General features: G+C 50.4%; 1 protein-coding gene across 2 annotated transcripts in view; it reads right to left on the minus strand.

The window, feature by feature from the left end:
• The window catches only part of NHS (NHS actin remodeling regulator), a 341053-nt gene extending 328045 nt beyond the window's left edge, over nucleotides 1-13008 (minus strand). For both annotated transcript variants that reach the window (XM_019418009.2, XM_019418008.2), the window contains exon 1: nucleotides 11863-13008. In XM_019418009.2, coding sequence (XP_019273554.1) covers nucleotides 11863-12409 — 547 coding nt within the window. In that variant the 5' untranslated portion in view covers nucleotides 12410-13008. The remainder of the gene's footprint in view (nucleotides 1-11862) is intronic.
• Between the last annotated feature and the right edge of the window lie 2954 nt (nucleotides 13009-15962).

Raw genomic sequence — 15962 nt, forward strand, 5'->3', positions numbered from 1 at the left:
AAGCAAAAAGCCCCAGGACTTCTCACAGGGAAAAGGATTTCTGTGGTAGTTATTCGTGCTGCACCGGCCGCCTCCGCCCCCAACCCCGAAGTTCATCTCTAGAATCCAACTCTCCATAAACACGCGCCATCTTGCTGCTGAAGCTCTGCAGGGGTGAGGAGGGGCTGGCTGAGGCAGCAGAACTCTGATGCGAAGTTAAAAAGGAAAATACAGCTTTACTTGCATTATTAAAATATAAATACAGGCTCGAGGAACAGAGTCCAGATGCATGCTGGAGAGAAACATAAATATTGATATTAAATTCTAATGAACATTATGTCTCACTGGCCGTCGTGTCTCCTCTTTGCTTCCTCAGACGTCTAGCACTCAAAATCAAGAGTAGGTGAACTCCAGAACGGGGCTTCTTATTTCACAGGTCTAGATGCACTCAGACAGAATAATCAGAAATCAGATTTTCAAAAACTTTGGTCACCCTCCACCCAGGCTTCGAGCATCAGCATTGGCTGAAAACACATGTACAAATCAGTACCCCCCGCCACTTCCAAATTGGCCCAAGGTGAACAAGGTCCTTTTTTTCACGTCCCTTAAAATGTTATTTTAGCTTTATCTTAAGAAAAACTCCTACTTCTTTTTTTTTTTATTTTTTTTAACGTTTATTTATTTTTGAGACAGAGAGAGACAGAGCATGAACGGGGGAGGGTCAGAGAGAGAGGGAGACACAGAATCTGAAACAGGTCCCGGGCTCTGAGCTGTCAGCACAGAGCCCGACGTGGGGCTCGAACTCACAGACCGTGAGATCATGACCCGAGCTGAAGTCGGACGCTCAACGGACTGAGCCACCCAGGCGCCCCAAAAACTCCTACTTCTAAGCAAATCCCGCGGCCTCTGAGGCCAGATTCTGATCCCTCCGCCCCGATCCTGCCTACAGCTCAGCACCAAGATGTTATCGACAGCCAGCGCCATCAGGCCAAAGTGAGGAAACGCCACCGTTCCAAACTGAGTCGGATCCTCCAGGAGAGCCCTGAAGCCGTGTGGAAACATTTTCTTCCATGCCCATAGTCATACAACAGGCCTGGCAGGGGCTGGGGTGAGGGCACCCGAGTTCAAACACTGCTCTCCTAACTCAAACGAGCATTATCCATCTGGAGCGCGGAAATAGTCTGTATCTTAATAGGGGTGTGGGTCGCACAGGTGAATACAGTTGTTAAAACTCATCAAACCACACACTGGACGGTATGGAAAGTAGACCTTGATTTTGAGTTTGTTTTTTTTTTTTTTTTTTTTTTAGGTCTCAGTTAGAACACCTTTTAAAATCGTCCAAGGCAGCAAAATATGATTAATCAACAAGGCTCTGGAAGCGCCGACTCCCTCGACATTCAGAAGTGGCTTTACAAAAGGCATTTGACATATGTGAGAATTTGCTCGCGCTCCTAGAAGGACTGGAACACGTTGTAACATGGTTTCCTTTGAAGCGCGTCTGGCAGGGTAAGAGGGGAGGAGAGTTTTCCTTTCCCCTTCAATTTTATGCCCTTCTGTATGGGTCGCATTGCCTAGCCCTAAAACATGAATCAAAAAATGTCAACAGCTCTAAAGTGGATCCAACCACTTCTCATGACTTCCGCCAAACCACCTCCGTCTCCCTCACCAGGAAAGCTGCAGCCGCCTCCTACTTGCTCCCTCTGCTTCTAGCCCTGCCTCCCCGCAGCCTTCTCCAGTCCCAAGAGCCGATGTGACCCCTTCCAACTCTAAGTCAGTGCTGCTACTCCTAGGCTTAAAACACTCCACTGAGGCCCCATTTCACTCAGAGTAAAAGGCCTCAAAACGGCCTACAAGACCCTCCATGAAGCACCCTCTGCCCCTCCTCCCTGGCCTCCCCCCCTTCTCCCACTCTTCTCCTTACGCCACATCCACCACACGGGCCGGCCCCTTTGCCATCCCTTCACCAAGCCAAGCATGCTCTCGCCTCAGGGCCTTTGTACCAGCCCCGCTTCCTTCTGCCAGAGCCCTCTTCCTCCAGCTCTTTCTGACCTGGGCTCAAAGGCTGCTCCCTCCGTGCTGCTTGAAAAGCAGCAACTCCGGGTACCCGAGTGGCTCTGTTGGTTGAGCAACTGACTCTCCATCTCGGCTCAGGTCCCGTTCTCAGGGTCGTGAGTTCAAGCTCCACGTGGGGCTCCACACTGGGCACGGAGCCTACCTCAAAAAAAAAAAAATTAAAATAAAAAACGAAAATAGCAACCCCACACCACAAACCTTGTCAGGTTCGAGTCCTCTGGCTGGCCCTCAGTTTCTTTTTGGCCCCTAACACAGCCTCCTAAAAGGCTTTGTAATCTCCTTAAAGGGGTGATGTTTGTTCTTTATGGTTTTTCTCTCTCTGCCGAAAGCTCTTTGTAATGTCTTGCTCACTGATGAAACTCCAGTGCCTAGAAGAGTGCCTGGCCTATAATAAATGAACGAATCTAAATAATAAGAGCATCGGTCAAATTTTGTTTATTTCTGTACTTCCCTGCATAACCAAAAGAGCCCCCAAAGAGCATAGAAATCTTAATAGTTCGCTGACCGTGCACAGGGACATTGCGCTGTTTGGCCGGCTGTCTCCTTCCCCTGACCCAGCATCTCACAGACTTAGGCACAAGGTTCACCTACCTGGAAAAAATGACCACGCGCCTCCCACTCTGCACGCTCCAATTACAGCGCCAAGGAAAGGACACCCAATAATGACCAGGGGCTCATCACGTGCCAGGCATGGTTTTCAGTGCCCGTACACCTTGACTCCTTCGATCCTGTCAACAACCGGATGCCAGGAAGTACTCTTGGTACCTCCATCCCATAATAGACCAAGAAAAACAATTCGAGAAATTGTCCAAAGTCACACAGCTTTGAAGGGGTGGAGCTGGGATTTGAGCCCTCGTGGTCTGACTCCAGAGCCTGCACTCTTAACCACATACTCACTTGCTTCTCAACAATTAGATAACCCGGACGCTCGCCAAACTTACTCAAACGGAGCCTAAGCAAACGCCAAAGGTCATGCATGAACTCCAGACCTTTCCCTCAGAACAGAGAACAAGGACACGAGGTTCCCCCGGGTGTCCTAAAAGAAAGAGATAAGCACTCTGATTCTCTGCCTTTCACAAACCAAGTGCCTTGGAGTCAGAGAAATCGACCCTAGGACACAGAAAGTCCCCTTGCATTCCAATGCTGTGGTCATCCTATGGCCAAAACACCAGAGTCCCCAAAATAAACTCTTTATCCATTCTCTGTAAGGACATTTAAAGGGCCCCTCTGATGGCTGTGAGTCCCGTTTGAGCCAAACTAACCTCAGTTCCCTTTTGAGTAGGGCTATTAGATGGGGAGATCAAAGGAATGCTACAGACATATGGTATCTTGATTTCAGCAAACCATTTGACAGTCGCTCGTGATGGTAAATCTTGTGGGCAAGGTGAAGAAATGTGGTTTGAATGGGAAGGTGGGGGGTGCATCTGTGGCGGCTGCAACAATGGTACCCAAGGAATGGTGATTGACAGACATCATCTCGGAGGGACACTGACGGTACTGCCTGCCAACCGACTCTGGCCCTGAGTCCATCTGAACAATCATTTTATCAAAGATGTGGATGACGGGCTAGAATCATGTTTATGTCTGCAGAGAGCAAAATGCTGTGGGCAGTAGCTGACACATTGCATCAAGATTTTAAACCATCACCACTGATTGGAAATGAAAGAGCAAGGCAAGCAAGATTCAATTGAACAGAGACAATGGGGGAGTCTTGTGAAATTTAAGTTCAAAATACCAAGCGCACAATGGAGTAGAGGAAACCCCGTGTAAAACAACTGCCGCTGGAAAGGGAAGTTTGCGGGCCCTAAGAGCAATAATGCGGCAACAATGCCCTGCAATGGTTAAAACAACAAGGGCCACTGGGCCACCTCAGTCCAGCAGAGTGTTCAAACGAAGAAAGGAACGGGTCCACTTGTGCCCTGCAACCCTTGATGGGAGGTTGGATTTGATAGGTGCTCGGGCCTTTCCCAACTCTGAGAATCCCAAGATTCTCCAATTCTTGTTAAATTCATTTTATTCTTGGTTAATTTCACATCGAAGGACTTAGGTACTTCACAGTTAAGTCATCTTTCAGCATATGGACGCCCAGGGCTTCAGATTCCTGTTTCAGTACACGCTAACCTTCTCATGTTCGTTAGGGAATTGAGCAGTGGACATTAACGTCAGAAACAAAACTGGACCGTGCCTGTCTTAGTCATTCACAATGATGAGCTAGACGGGAACTCTGCCCTTTGTGGGCTTGCAGTGTGGTTGAAGGGCTTTCCAAATCCTTGTTTCCACAAATTTAGATCTTAGAATGAGAGCCTTACATTTAGAAACTACTCCCATCTCATATTTATTTATTTAGTTAGTTATTAAGAGAGCGCGAGCGCAAGCAGAGGACAGGCAGAGAATCTTAAGCAGGTTCCATGCTCAGCAGGGAGCCCTATGTGGGGCTCGATCCCACAAACCATGGGATCATGACCTAAGCCAAAATCAAGAGTCAGATGTTAACCCACTGAGCCACCCAGGTGCCCCCCTCATTATTTTTTATTTCACTTATTATTAAGATGTGATTCATGAGGAATTCTTGATGCAAAAAGAACCTTGAGGAATTTTTGTGATTGATGGTTTGTTCCAGGCATACTCTTCCTATGATTTCTAAGTACAGTGTCCTACAAAATCTTGTGTTCCATGATTTTTAATAGTAAAAATAAAGGAAAAAGAAAATTGAGCTGTCAAAACAAAATTCCAATCACATTTAAAATTGTCTCTGTCCCTAAAATTTAAAAGCATTATATGAAGTCAATGAATTCTTAAGACTCGGACGATAGAAGAGATTTCATATGTCATTGCAATTTAAAGGTAATGCCTATTAAAGGTAGACCAGAAGCTCTGAGACTGGAGACATTTCTGAGAGCTTATGTGGAATTTACACTTTCCTGACGGCATTATGTGGGAAAGGCCTCCACAAACAGGAAGAAAAAAAAAATCTTTTTTGTTACCGTCTTAGCATTCTCAGCCCCACAGAATCTCAAGGATTTCCTAGGTAAAGTGGTTCAATAGTTTTGATTTAAAAGCCCAATCCAGTACAGCAAGGAAAGTCTAGAAAGAAATGTGTTGCTGTTACTAGTTATGAGGAAATTACAACCATGAATTATTAACCTTTGAAAGATTGCTTTCTTCTCAGTTGTTCCGTGATGGATTTAAAAGCAGCTTTCAATGGAGCTGTTAGGATCTCATAACGCATCAGAGAAGCTCGCTGAGCAGACAGGAGGAAAAGAAATCTAACCACAGTTGCTGAAACATCCAAAACAACACTGCAAGGACGGGGGCGGGGTGTTGCAAGTGGTAGAACAGACAGAATGGGGGAGGGGGAAAGAATCATCCCTCTAGGAGCAGAATGAACCCGTGATTAGCGTTACCATATGAGCCCAAAATGATGAATTCACCCAACGTGTTACTTCCTAGTATCTTTCTGGGTTTAGCAGTTTCTGTGTCCGCTCTGCTCTGGCTGAAATGCTTCTCAAATAGGGAGCTTGGATCCCCAGGGGCCATCGCTGACCCCATTCCACAGGTCCATAAACAGTACTCTCAAAGGCTGACGAATGGAACACTAAAGAGTGGATGTGTCTTCATCACAGTAGACTTGAGTTCCTTCTGTACCCCTTCTCACCCCTGAAGCACTGAAGACCTGCCCTAAAGGGTAAGAAGTTATTTCCGGACCCACTGCAGAGCATCTGGGAGGGGCCAGGCATGTGGCTAATCTAATAATCCTGGGGCAAATAGCTCAAGGAAAAAGAGTGAGAAACATCACCTCTCCTATACTCCTAGCCCTATGTCTCTGCCCTCACAGTTTAAAAATTAAACAGATTGTTTTGGTCCAGGTTCCCCCAGACCCTATGAGTGTAAATACAAGTTCAAGTAGTTTATGTGGAAAGCAACCCCAAGAACCACCCACAGGGGAATGAGACAGTGAGATGGAGAAAGGGAGGCCGAGAATACACAGTGCATTATCAAACAAGTCAGCACGGTGGGCACCTAGAGCTCAATCCTACTGGGGTGCCCTGAGAGATGGTGTATAACATTCAAGGAAGCTGAGGCATTCGTCCACCAATGCCCCATCCATCAATGGTTGAGTGCTGCTTCAGGAGCATTTAACTCACCGCCACTTCTGGCTTCCCCTACATTCAAGACCAACCGTGGTCCATTAGCCAGGGAAAAAAAGCCCCAGGCAGAGTCAGGAGTTTACCATAAGCAGCCTTCAGCATGTGAGGTGAGCGCTGGAGTTAGCACAGAGTTCTAGAAAACTTGTAGGTGGGGAGGTGGTTGGCAAGGAACTGGGTTCCACTTCACGGAGGAGATGCTGTGTTGGCTGAGTATCAAAGGATGGGCAGGAATCAGCCAGTGAAATGTTCCAGAAGCAAAGAGTAGTATACACATAGGCATGAAGAATGAGAAAGCCTGGCAAGTTGGGGAATGCCCAAGAGCTCAGTACGACTGGATTAGGGTAATAGATGGAGAAGACAGAGAGGGACAATGGGTAGAAGGGCAAGAGATGAAGCTTGTCAAGTGGACAGAAGCATATTGAGAAGGGCCTTGATTTTAATATAGTAATTCCCCTGGATTTGCGTGGCAGTGCATGGGAGAAAAGTCTAGTGCTTGGGGGCATAGCTTGTGGACTCAGCCCTGGATCCTAATTCAAGGCTCCAGCATTTTCTAGCTGTTGCTACCTGGAGCAAGTTGCTAATTGCCAGTAAAGTGGGAAACTAACAGTAGCTCTCTCACAGAGTTATTGTGAGGACTGAATAAGTAATTCATATGACTAGCACAAGGCCTGACATAGAGCACAACTGAATAAATGCTAGCTACAAAATAAAATCAATCCACTCGCTAGATGACAGAAGTGTCACTTCGGTGCAACGGAGAAATGACAGTCTTTTCATTAAGTGGCAATGGATTAATTGTGCATCGACATGGAAAAAATTAATCTTGACCCCCTACCTCACACCATTTGCAACTATCAACGCCCTATGACTCATGACTGTAAATGACAAAGGCAAAACAAAAAACTTCTATAACACAGAAGAATATCTTTATGACCTTGGGGTCGGCAAAGATTTTAAGAACAAACAGAACAGAACACAAAAAACACTAGCCATAAGGAAAAAGATTGATAAGCTGAACTACAAAAAAATAAGAATTTCTGCTCACCAAAAGATAACACTCAGAGAGTAAAAAGGCAAGCCACAGAGTTAGAGAAGGTATTTGCAACACCTAGAGCTCACAAATGACATATATCCACAATATATAAAGACCATCTACAAGACAATTTTAAAAGGCACAAGAAATCTTACTGAAAAATGAGCAAAGGCCACGAACAGGTAACAAAACAGCATATCCCAAGGGTCAAAAATATACACGAAAAGGTGCTCAATCTCACAAGCCACCAGAGAAATGCAAATTAAAACCACAATGAGATCTTTACTGTTCTAACCCACCAGTGTAGCTACAATTAAAAAGACAGTACCAGTGTTGGTGAGGATGCGGAGCAACTGGAACTTTCACATACTTCTGGGAGTACAAATTGGTATAACCGGTTTAGAAAACGGTAGGCAGTAGCTACCAAAGCCAAACCTATACATCCCCTGTGCTCCAGCAATTCCACTCTTAGATATATACCAAACAGTTGGGGATATATTAGGTCATCAAAACACATGCAGAAAAATGTTTGTGGCAATAGCCCTAAACGTTTCTAGAAACAACCAAAATGTCCATCATCAGGAGAATGGATCGACAAATAGAGGAACATGCATGCAGCGGAATGTTTTTCAGCAACAAGAATGAACAATCTACTGTATATGTAACAACATGGAAGAAATCTTACAGACATAATGTTGGGGGAACAGTGCTAGACACAAAAAGTATATACCATGTGACTCCACTTACATAAAGTTCAAAGCCAAAACAATCTAACTGATGGGGGTAGAAGTCAGAATAGTGGCTACCTTTGGAGCGGGGGACGGTGACTGGTAAAGGGAGGTTGTTTCAGGATAGGGCCACGTTTTATTTCTTGATCTGGGTGACGGTTACGTGAGTTGTTCACTTTGTGAAAATTAACCAAACTGCACACTTACGGTCTCTGCACTTTTCTATGAGGATGTTAAGCTTCACTACAAAACCTACTTTAAAACTCAGTAACTAAATACAATCAACAGCAACCAAAACGCCAACGATATTAAAATGTCTAAGGATGAATGGCTTGGGGTCGAGGCTCGTGAAGTAATTCCAAAGTCTCAGGTTTTAGTGACTGAAAAGCTGGACTTACTTCAAGTTTATGACCATAAATCTCAGAAGGCTCTCAACACAGCCAGGTAATCCTGCCCCTTACTGCGTCCGTGTTCCCTCCCTGAGACAACATTAACACCCTGCCTTCTCTCCTCACATCACTGACACCATCTCGGCTGATGACCCCACCATGCACCGCACTGAGAAAAACCTGCTGTAATCATGTAGGAACACCCCATCCCCCCCCCCCACACACACACCAGCTCAGCAGCCTGCCAGCCATCTCTACCCGTATATCGTACTCACATCTCCAGCCTGGGCCTCTCTTTTGAATGTGGAATTCACACATCTAATTGTCTAAGACACATAAGGTATCTCAAGATAACATGGCAAAAATACAAAACGGTGCCACACACACACACACACACACACACACACACACACACACACTAAAATATCCACTCCTCCATTAATTAGCCTTACCCATTTCTGGAAACAGTACCCCCTTCTACAAGTTGTTTAAGAGCAAAAAAAATCTAGGAGTCGTCCATAATAATTGTTTTTTTCCTCTCCTCTCTGGTACCCAGTCCAATTAATAAATCCTGTCGATTCTATTTCCAACATGAATTCAGAATCCTACCACCTTTCACAATCTCTATAGGTACCTCTCAAGTCCTGACCACCATCACCAGTCACCCTGTCTAACTGGTCCAGCCGCCTCCAGACTTGCCTCCTGAGTGACTTCACTGACGTATCTGCCCGATCGGGTCACCCCTGCAAAAACCACCCCAGCCTGGCTCAGGGCAACAGAAAGCAGCTGTCCGTGGATAAAGCAGCCTGCAGACGACATAGGATGGTGTTCAGGGCGGGAAGGCCATCCAGGGGGTATGGAGGTACCCAGACCCCTTCAAATGCCGAGAAAAGGAAGCAGGGGTCATTTTTAGGCTTCCTCTCCCTTTGAAACTCCCTTAGGCCTTGAACAATGCTGAAGGGAGATGCATCACACAGTAGATGCCAGTGGTAGTCCACCCACAGCCCCTGTGCCCTCCCCAGAGGACCCCCGCAGCCATTCCTGTACACAACACAGGCTTTGTGCAACTGTCTACCTGGCCCAGGAGCCTGCAGAGCACACACACGGGGCAGGCGCCAGGAGCCAGGGAGTTCGTGCTCCAAGTGTTACTTCCCATCGGTGAGGGGTAGAAGTTGGTGCGTAAGTACTGAAGCTTCCTCACCCCTCAGCAGAACACTTGTGAGGGGGGTGCTGGATTGAATCCCAGTTGCCCACAGTGGTAACCAACTCACAACATGCATGAACTTTCCTCCCTTCCCTGTCTCACCTCCGCACGCCCCCCTTGTACTTCCAGGAATCTGCTCTCAAAGAAACTCCTTGCACAGAAATCCTCATCTCTGGGTCTGCATGCTATAGGAAGCCCACACAAAAACACAGAACGTGGTGTCTTTCCTTCCAAAGGTTAGGTTTTCTATGACACCAGACGACAACAATGCCATCCTAAGTTTATATGGACAAAAGAAGACAGAGATCCGGATACAGATGGTGGACACAATGTTTTAGAAAAATTAAAAAATAGGAGATTTTAAGCCCATCCCTGGGTATTAATTAGCCCCATCTTTATTTATCTAACCATGTATAAATACATATAAAGGGTATATAGTCATCAAAAATCCTCTCTTTTCTCCATCAACCAGTAGTTTGTACTCCTGTAAAAGAACCTGGAAGGACTGTGTTAAATTCCAGATACATAACTGCCCACTACTGTCTCTAAAGAAAGAGGGGAGAAGGGGGCACATTCTGCCCCAGCACTGAGTTTCACTTGTGTGAAATCTAATTGAAGGAGCCATGTGCCCCCTCCACACACAGAAATGTATGCACCACTCAACAGTCTGCAAAACTTCCCTCCAGTTCTTTTGAAGTGAACTCACCACTCACCCCAACCGCACTCCCCCGATATCAGCGCTGTAGAAAGTGAAGGGCTTGTCCCTGCTGTGTGGTTTGGGGTAAAAAAGGAGGCAGGATTAAAGCGCTCATTTCAAGTCCCAGAAGTAAAATATGACTTGGCCTACGGCAATCCTAATTCTTTCCAGAACTCATCCCGGAATTGCCCTTTTAAACAACCAGTCATTAACCCAACTCTGGGTCTTTTATAGCTTCGAAAACCGATCGCGCACATCATTTATTCATTAGGCTTATTATTATTATTGTTATTGCAGAAAAGCAGCGAATTCCCGGGGCGCGGCGCAATGGGGTTTTTGTTGGGGGGGGGGGGGGTGCGCCAGTGGGGGGCGTCGGCGAGGACGCAGGGCTGGGTGGCAGGGCAGAGGTGCCCGGAAATCCCCGAGGAAGGATGCCGCGACAGCGCCCCCGCCCCGCGCGCTCCGAGGCCACCGCGCTCGGGCGCAGCTGCTGCAGCAACGGGGGAACCTTCTTATGTAAGTGAGAGCCGCTGACATCACCTTCGCCGGGAGCGTCGCAGCCGGACTAGGCGCCAAAGGACCGGCGCGCGGGCCTAGTGCCCCCGCCCACCGTCGGTTCTTTCCTAAAGGATTCTGCCGCCGCCTGATTTGACCGACCGTGCGCCAACGGACCCTCCGGAGCGCCTCTGGGAGGGCAGATGACACAGAATGACATTTAGTGGGAGCCCTAGTGTGTCGCAAGAGTGAAGTTAAAGGGCAGCAAAGATGCCCAAGGGTCTTCCACACGCGGGTGGATTTGGGTGACAGTACGCGGTGGAGGAGTGGCGGGGGGGGGGGGGCGGGAACGGGGACACGCCTCCGGGATGCTCCGAAGGCAGATGGCACACAGAGCCATTTAGTAGGAACCCTGCGCTGGCGGGTGCCGAAAAGATGCCCAGGGAGCTCATGGATCTCTCCAGGGCCCGGGCCACTCCTCCCTCCACGCCCTTCCCCGTGGCCCCTCCGGGCCACAAGGCTGGAGCAGAGGCTTTGGAGTTCACTTGCGGGGCGTGCTGCGCCGCGCTGCGTCGCACCCCAGCTCAAGGCACAAGTTCGGGGCTAGGCGCAGACCCTGTGGTGACAGTAAGAGTGACAAAACCCCTACGGCGTGGCAGAAGCCCTTAAAGGACGCTCGCCACCCCTCGAGCCCCCCCAAACACGCATGGGGGGTACTACATAGGGCTCGGGGCTGGGAGGCTGGAAACCACAGAAGTTGCACCAATCCCCCGCCCCCCCCCCCCCGGGGAGGGACGGGGTAGATGAGCTCCGGAGATGAATGACAGACCCCCCCCTACCTCCCGGGTCCCCATACACGCTCCCTCTCGGCCCGCGGCTGCCCGCGAGTTCCGAGGCCGCCCCTTTAACTTTCTCCCCGCCGCGACTGCATCCCTGTCTCCAGCCCAGCCCGAACTCCCAGCCAGAGGAGGGCTGGGGTGGGTCCCGGAGGAGGGGAGGGTGGGGAAGGGAGAGTAAGGTGCAAGCTGCAGCGGCCGCGGCGCGGGGATTGCGGTGACCGGGGAGGGCGCGAGGGTGCGGCGCCGGAGCGGAGGGGCGGACGGCGCGGGTACTCACGGACTGCCTCCTGCTTGGGGTCCAGCGTGCCGAGGACGCGCTGCACGCCACCGAGCTTGCCCTGCAGCGCCCAGACGCGGCGGTGGGTCAGCTGGATGTCGCTCTCAAGCTCCTGGAAGAGGCTGCACGCGTGCCGGGCCACGTCCGAGAGCTGCCGGAGGACGCGGGCCAGCGCGGCGTTGCTGACCGCGCACAGGTCCAGCATGAGCAGTACGGCCGCGGCCGCCGCCGAGGACGCCTCGCCCGCCGCGGCCGCGGCCGCCGCCTCCGCGACCCCCGCCGCGCTCTCCTCGCCGGCTGCTGGCGCCTCTCCGTGCGGCGGCTGCGCCTGGTCGGTCGGGGCGGGCGGCGGCGGCCCGGGTGGCGCGGGGGGCACACGGGGAGGATCCTCCGGCCCGGGCGCCACGGCCTCGTCCCGTCGGCCGGGCGGCTGCAGGGGCGGCGGCGGCTCGGCGCTGCCTCCGTTCGCGTCCTCCGCCGGGCCGGGCGCCGGGCGCCGCTGCCGGCACAGCCATTGCGGCTCCACGATCCTCTTGGCGAAAGGCATCCCGCGAAGCCGGGCCGCGACTTTCTGGTCTCCTCAAAGAGCCCCTGGCGAGCGGGTAACCGGGCGCGCCCACCTGGGCGGAGAGGGAGCGGGAGTCGGGCAAAGGCGCGACCGGGCGGTCCGGGTACGCGGGGGCTCCTCCGTTCACCTGGTCTCCTCCTCTTCCCCGCCCCTCTAGTAAATCAGTCCACCTGGTCCTCCTCCGGGCGCACCGTTCCCTGGGTAGGATGACAAGAGCCGGGCACGGAAATCCGGGGGGTGCGCCTGGGCTCTCCTCACTTGCTTCCAACCCCGGTCGGCTGGCTCAGCTCCATCATTCCTGCCTCGCTGCCGCCGCCCCGGCCGCTGCCGCCGCCACCGCCTATATAAATGGGCGTGTATATGTGTGTGTGTGTGTGTGTGTGTGTGTGCGTGCGCGTGTGTCTGTCTGAGTGTGTGTGTGTGTGTGTGTGTGCGCGCGTGTCTCGGTGTGAGTGTGTGCGCGCGCCTCAGTTTGAAAGTACCCCGGCGCAGGCCTCTCCCCGCGCGCCCCTCGGCCGCCCCGGGGAGCGACTGCGCCCGGGATCTCACTCCCTCTCTGGGCGGGCGGGGAGGAGGTTTCGGAAAGGCGCTTTGAAAACCCGGAGAGAGGAATCCGCCTCCAGCCCGGGCGCAGGAGGCGGCGCGGGGGCGGCGGGGCGGACGCAGGGCGGAGGGAGGCCGGGGCGAGGGGGGCGCAGCGCCCTGTGCGGCCGCTGGGAGTCACTGGTGGCCTCGCCGCGCCCGGCGCGCTCCGACGCGCAGACACTTCCTCGCACCCAAGGGGTTAGGATAGAGACTCTCAGCGTGGTGGGGGCGGGGAGTCCTCAAATTGAGGCTGGGGTTGTGGGTAGCGAGCGCAGAAGCCGGAGGGTGGGGTACTGGGGATGCGGCAGATTTGGCGTGTTGGAGCAAGTTGCTTCGCCGAATTCCAGCTCTGAGCAAGTCCTTTGGGTTCTTAGCAGGAAAAACTGGGCTGCCCCTCGGAGAGCCCCGGGCTCCGTGAGCGCAGTGAGACAGATGCGCTGGGAGGTATTGGGGCTCGGGCGCTTCCCAGAGTGGCCAGGGTGCGGTCTATACCTCTTCCCAGGCAACTCTCCGCCGCCTGCGCTGGGCCAGGTCTCTAAAGAATATCATGAATGAGGCCCAAACCACCAATGAGCGAAAGCCCCAGAAAACTGCTTGCAAAACTCATTGACACGTTAGGTGAGATAAGCCGGATCACCTGCGCGTTACCCTACTGTGCTGATCACACACAGGGATTTTAGAGTTCTTTATCGGCGAGATGATGATTCCCAGAAGAAAGTTTTCCCCTTCAGCTAACTGAAAGGTATAATTTCTAAAAATGCATGTATTTCGATTGCAGCGGGCTGCAGGCTGGATGCTGTCAGCCTAAAACCTAAAAAAAGAGTTTGGGAAATGTTAATAAAACACATGCTTTCATCCCTCCAAAAAGAATACTGTAAAAATATTTTTTTTTATTCTAAAGCCACAAGCCAGATCTTGGGAATGCAGCCTTCATTTCATGTGTCTAAAGAGAACATGGAAAAAATATGTTTTATGGCAACAATAAAGTCCTCCAGTCCTGCCCTGGTGCCTCCTCTCTCCCTGCCTTTAGTGGGAGCCTGCACAGGGCCCCACAGTCAGCACTTTGGACCGGCCCACACTTTGGTTATAAAGGCTTCAACAGACCCTTCTCTTATTTTACAAAAAAAAAAAAAAAAAAAAAAAAAAAAAAGGCAAGGGAATGTCCTTGTTCGTAAAAGATCCAGGGTGGGAATTTGGGGGCAAAGAGCCGTGATGTCTGCAAGGTATACACAAATGGCTCAGTAACAGCAAGAATAATGATAACAGTAATGTCCACGTACAAAGAAAAGAATATGGCAAAATAACGTGTCTAAGTAAAGGGCATTGGGGTCATCGTACATTTCCTGCAACTGCAAATTTGATTTTGTTTCCAAGCAAACAGTGAAAGAAAGAAAACATTTTTGGAAAAGGGTGTTTTAGGAGTTTCTTTTTTTTTTTTCATCTCACGAATCTAAAAAGCTTAGAGCTGGTTGTTTTCAAATTTAGCTTTACTTGTTAATATGTTCAAAATTCTGAACATGAGTTCTGCTAGGTGGCCAAGCCACACACGCCTCCCTAAACAAATGGAGGCATAAAGAACAATGAGGGGTTTTAAAGGCATCCAGTTAGCAAGCCTGTGGCAAGTCTGCCCTGCCTCTCACTCCCCCTCACCCAGCGGTGTCCTATTAATAGCCTCAGGGGGCCAGTGGAGTGGGCCCAGATGAGCCCTGATGTAGGCAGTGAATGGTGTGGGGCTGATACTCCTAAGGGAAGCTTCTGGACATTGTTGAGTTCCTGCCCCGGACCCCAGGGCCCCTGCCCACCGCCAGAGGAGACTGAAGAAGAGGGGAGGAGGAATCCTCCTCCAGGCCCAGGAGCGGGGAGGATTCCAGGGGGCAGTTAAGTTCAAGAACAGGCTAGGGATGTTGGTGTCTGCCCCAAAGTGGTCAGCATAGACCGAAGTTAAGATTTCAAAATGAATTCAAAGCACAGTTCAACCATGCGAAAAGGAAAACTCTCTTTGTAATCTCCTGGACTCCTGGTCATGTGCTGGCAAAGCCATTTGGTTCAAAATTAAAAGCTTTGATTTTGGCTTTTGAGCTCCTTCCCTCTCAGTCTGCTGTAAGGTACGAATAAAATCGCCTCTAGAAAGGTGATTGTTATACGTCTGTAACGCCACCTAAATAGACACTAGGTGTTAGCTTTGTAAGCACAGCTTTAAGGGGCACACCTGGGTGGCCCAGTCAATTAAGCCTCGGACTTCAGCTCAGGTCATGATTTCCAGGTTCCTGAGTTTGAGCCCCGCATGGGGCTCTGCTGATAGCGGGAAGCCTGCTTTGGATCCTCTGTCCCCCTCTCTCTCTGCCCTCCCCTGCTTTCTCTCTTTCTCTCTCTCTCTCAAAAATAAACATTTTTTTTTTTAAAAAGCACAGCTTTAAGACAACCCCCCGGCCTCACTGTACCCCTTCCCTATGTGGCTTACCACCCCCCAGCCACCCCCCACACACAGTCTTCAATTTGGTTCCTAATGTATAGAACTGAAATATTGAAATCAATAAAAGCGTAGCAACCACATGTAATCATGATGAGATGTATGAATATTCTTTTTTATATTTATTTATTTAGAGAGAGAGAGTGCCCACACAAGCGGGGGAGGGGCAGAGAGAGAGACAGAGAGAGAGAATCGCAAGCAGGCTCCACGCTGTCAGTGCACAGCCCAACCCAGCGTTCAGTCTCATGAATCATGACATCATGACCTGAGCTGGAATCAACAGTCAGATGCTTAACCAACTGAGCCACCCAGGTGCCACGTATGAATGTACTTAATGCTGATGAGTTTTCCACAGGAGCTGTGCCTTTCTTATTCAAATCCCCAATTGCACCATTTTACTCTGACCTTTCCCACAAAAAACCTGATGGAATCAGGGCTGGTATTGGCAGCCAGACTGGTATCGGCATAAGACTACTT

Source organism: Panthera pardus, unplaced genomic scaffold, assembly GCF_024362965.1.
Source record: "Panthera pardus isolate Hobbes unplaced genomic scaffold, ASM2436296v1 HiC_scaffold_27, whole genome shotgun sequence".
NCBI classification, from domain to species: domain Eukaryota; kingdom Metazoa; phylum Chordata; class Mammalia; order Carnivora; family Felidae; genus Panthera; species Panthera pardus.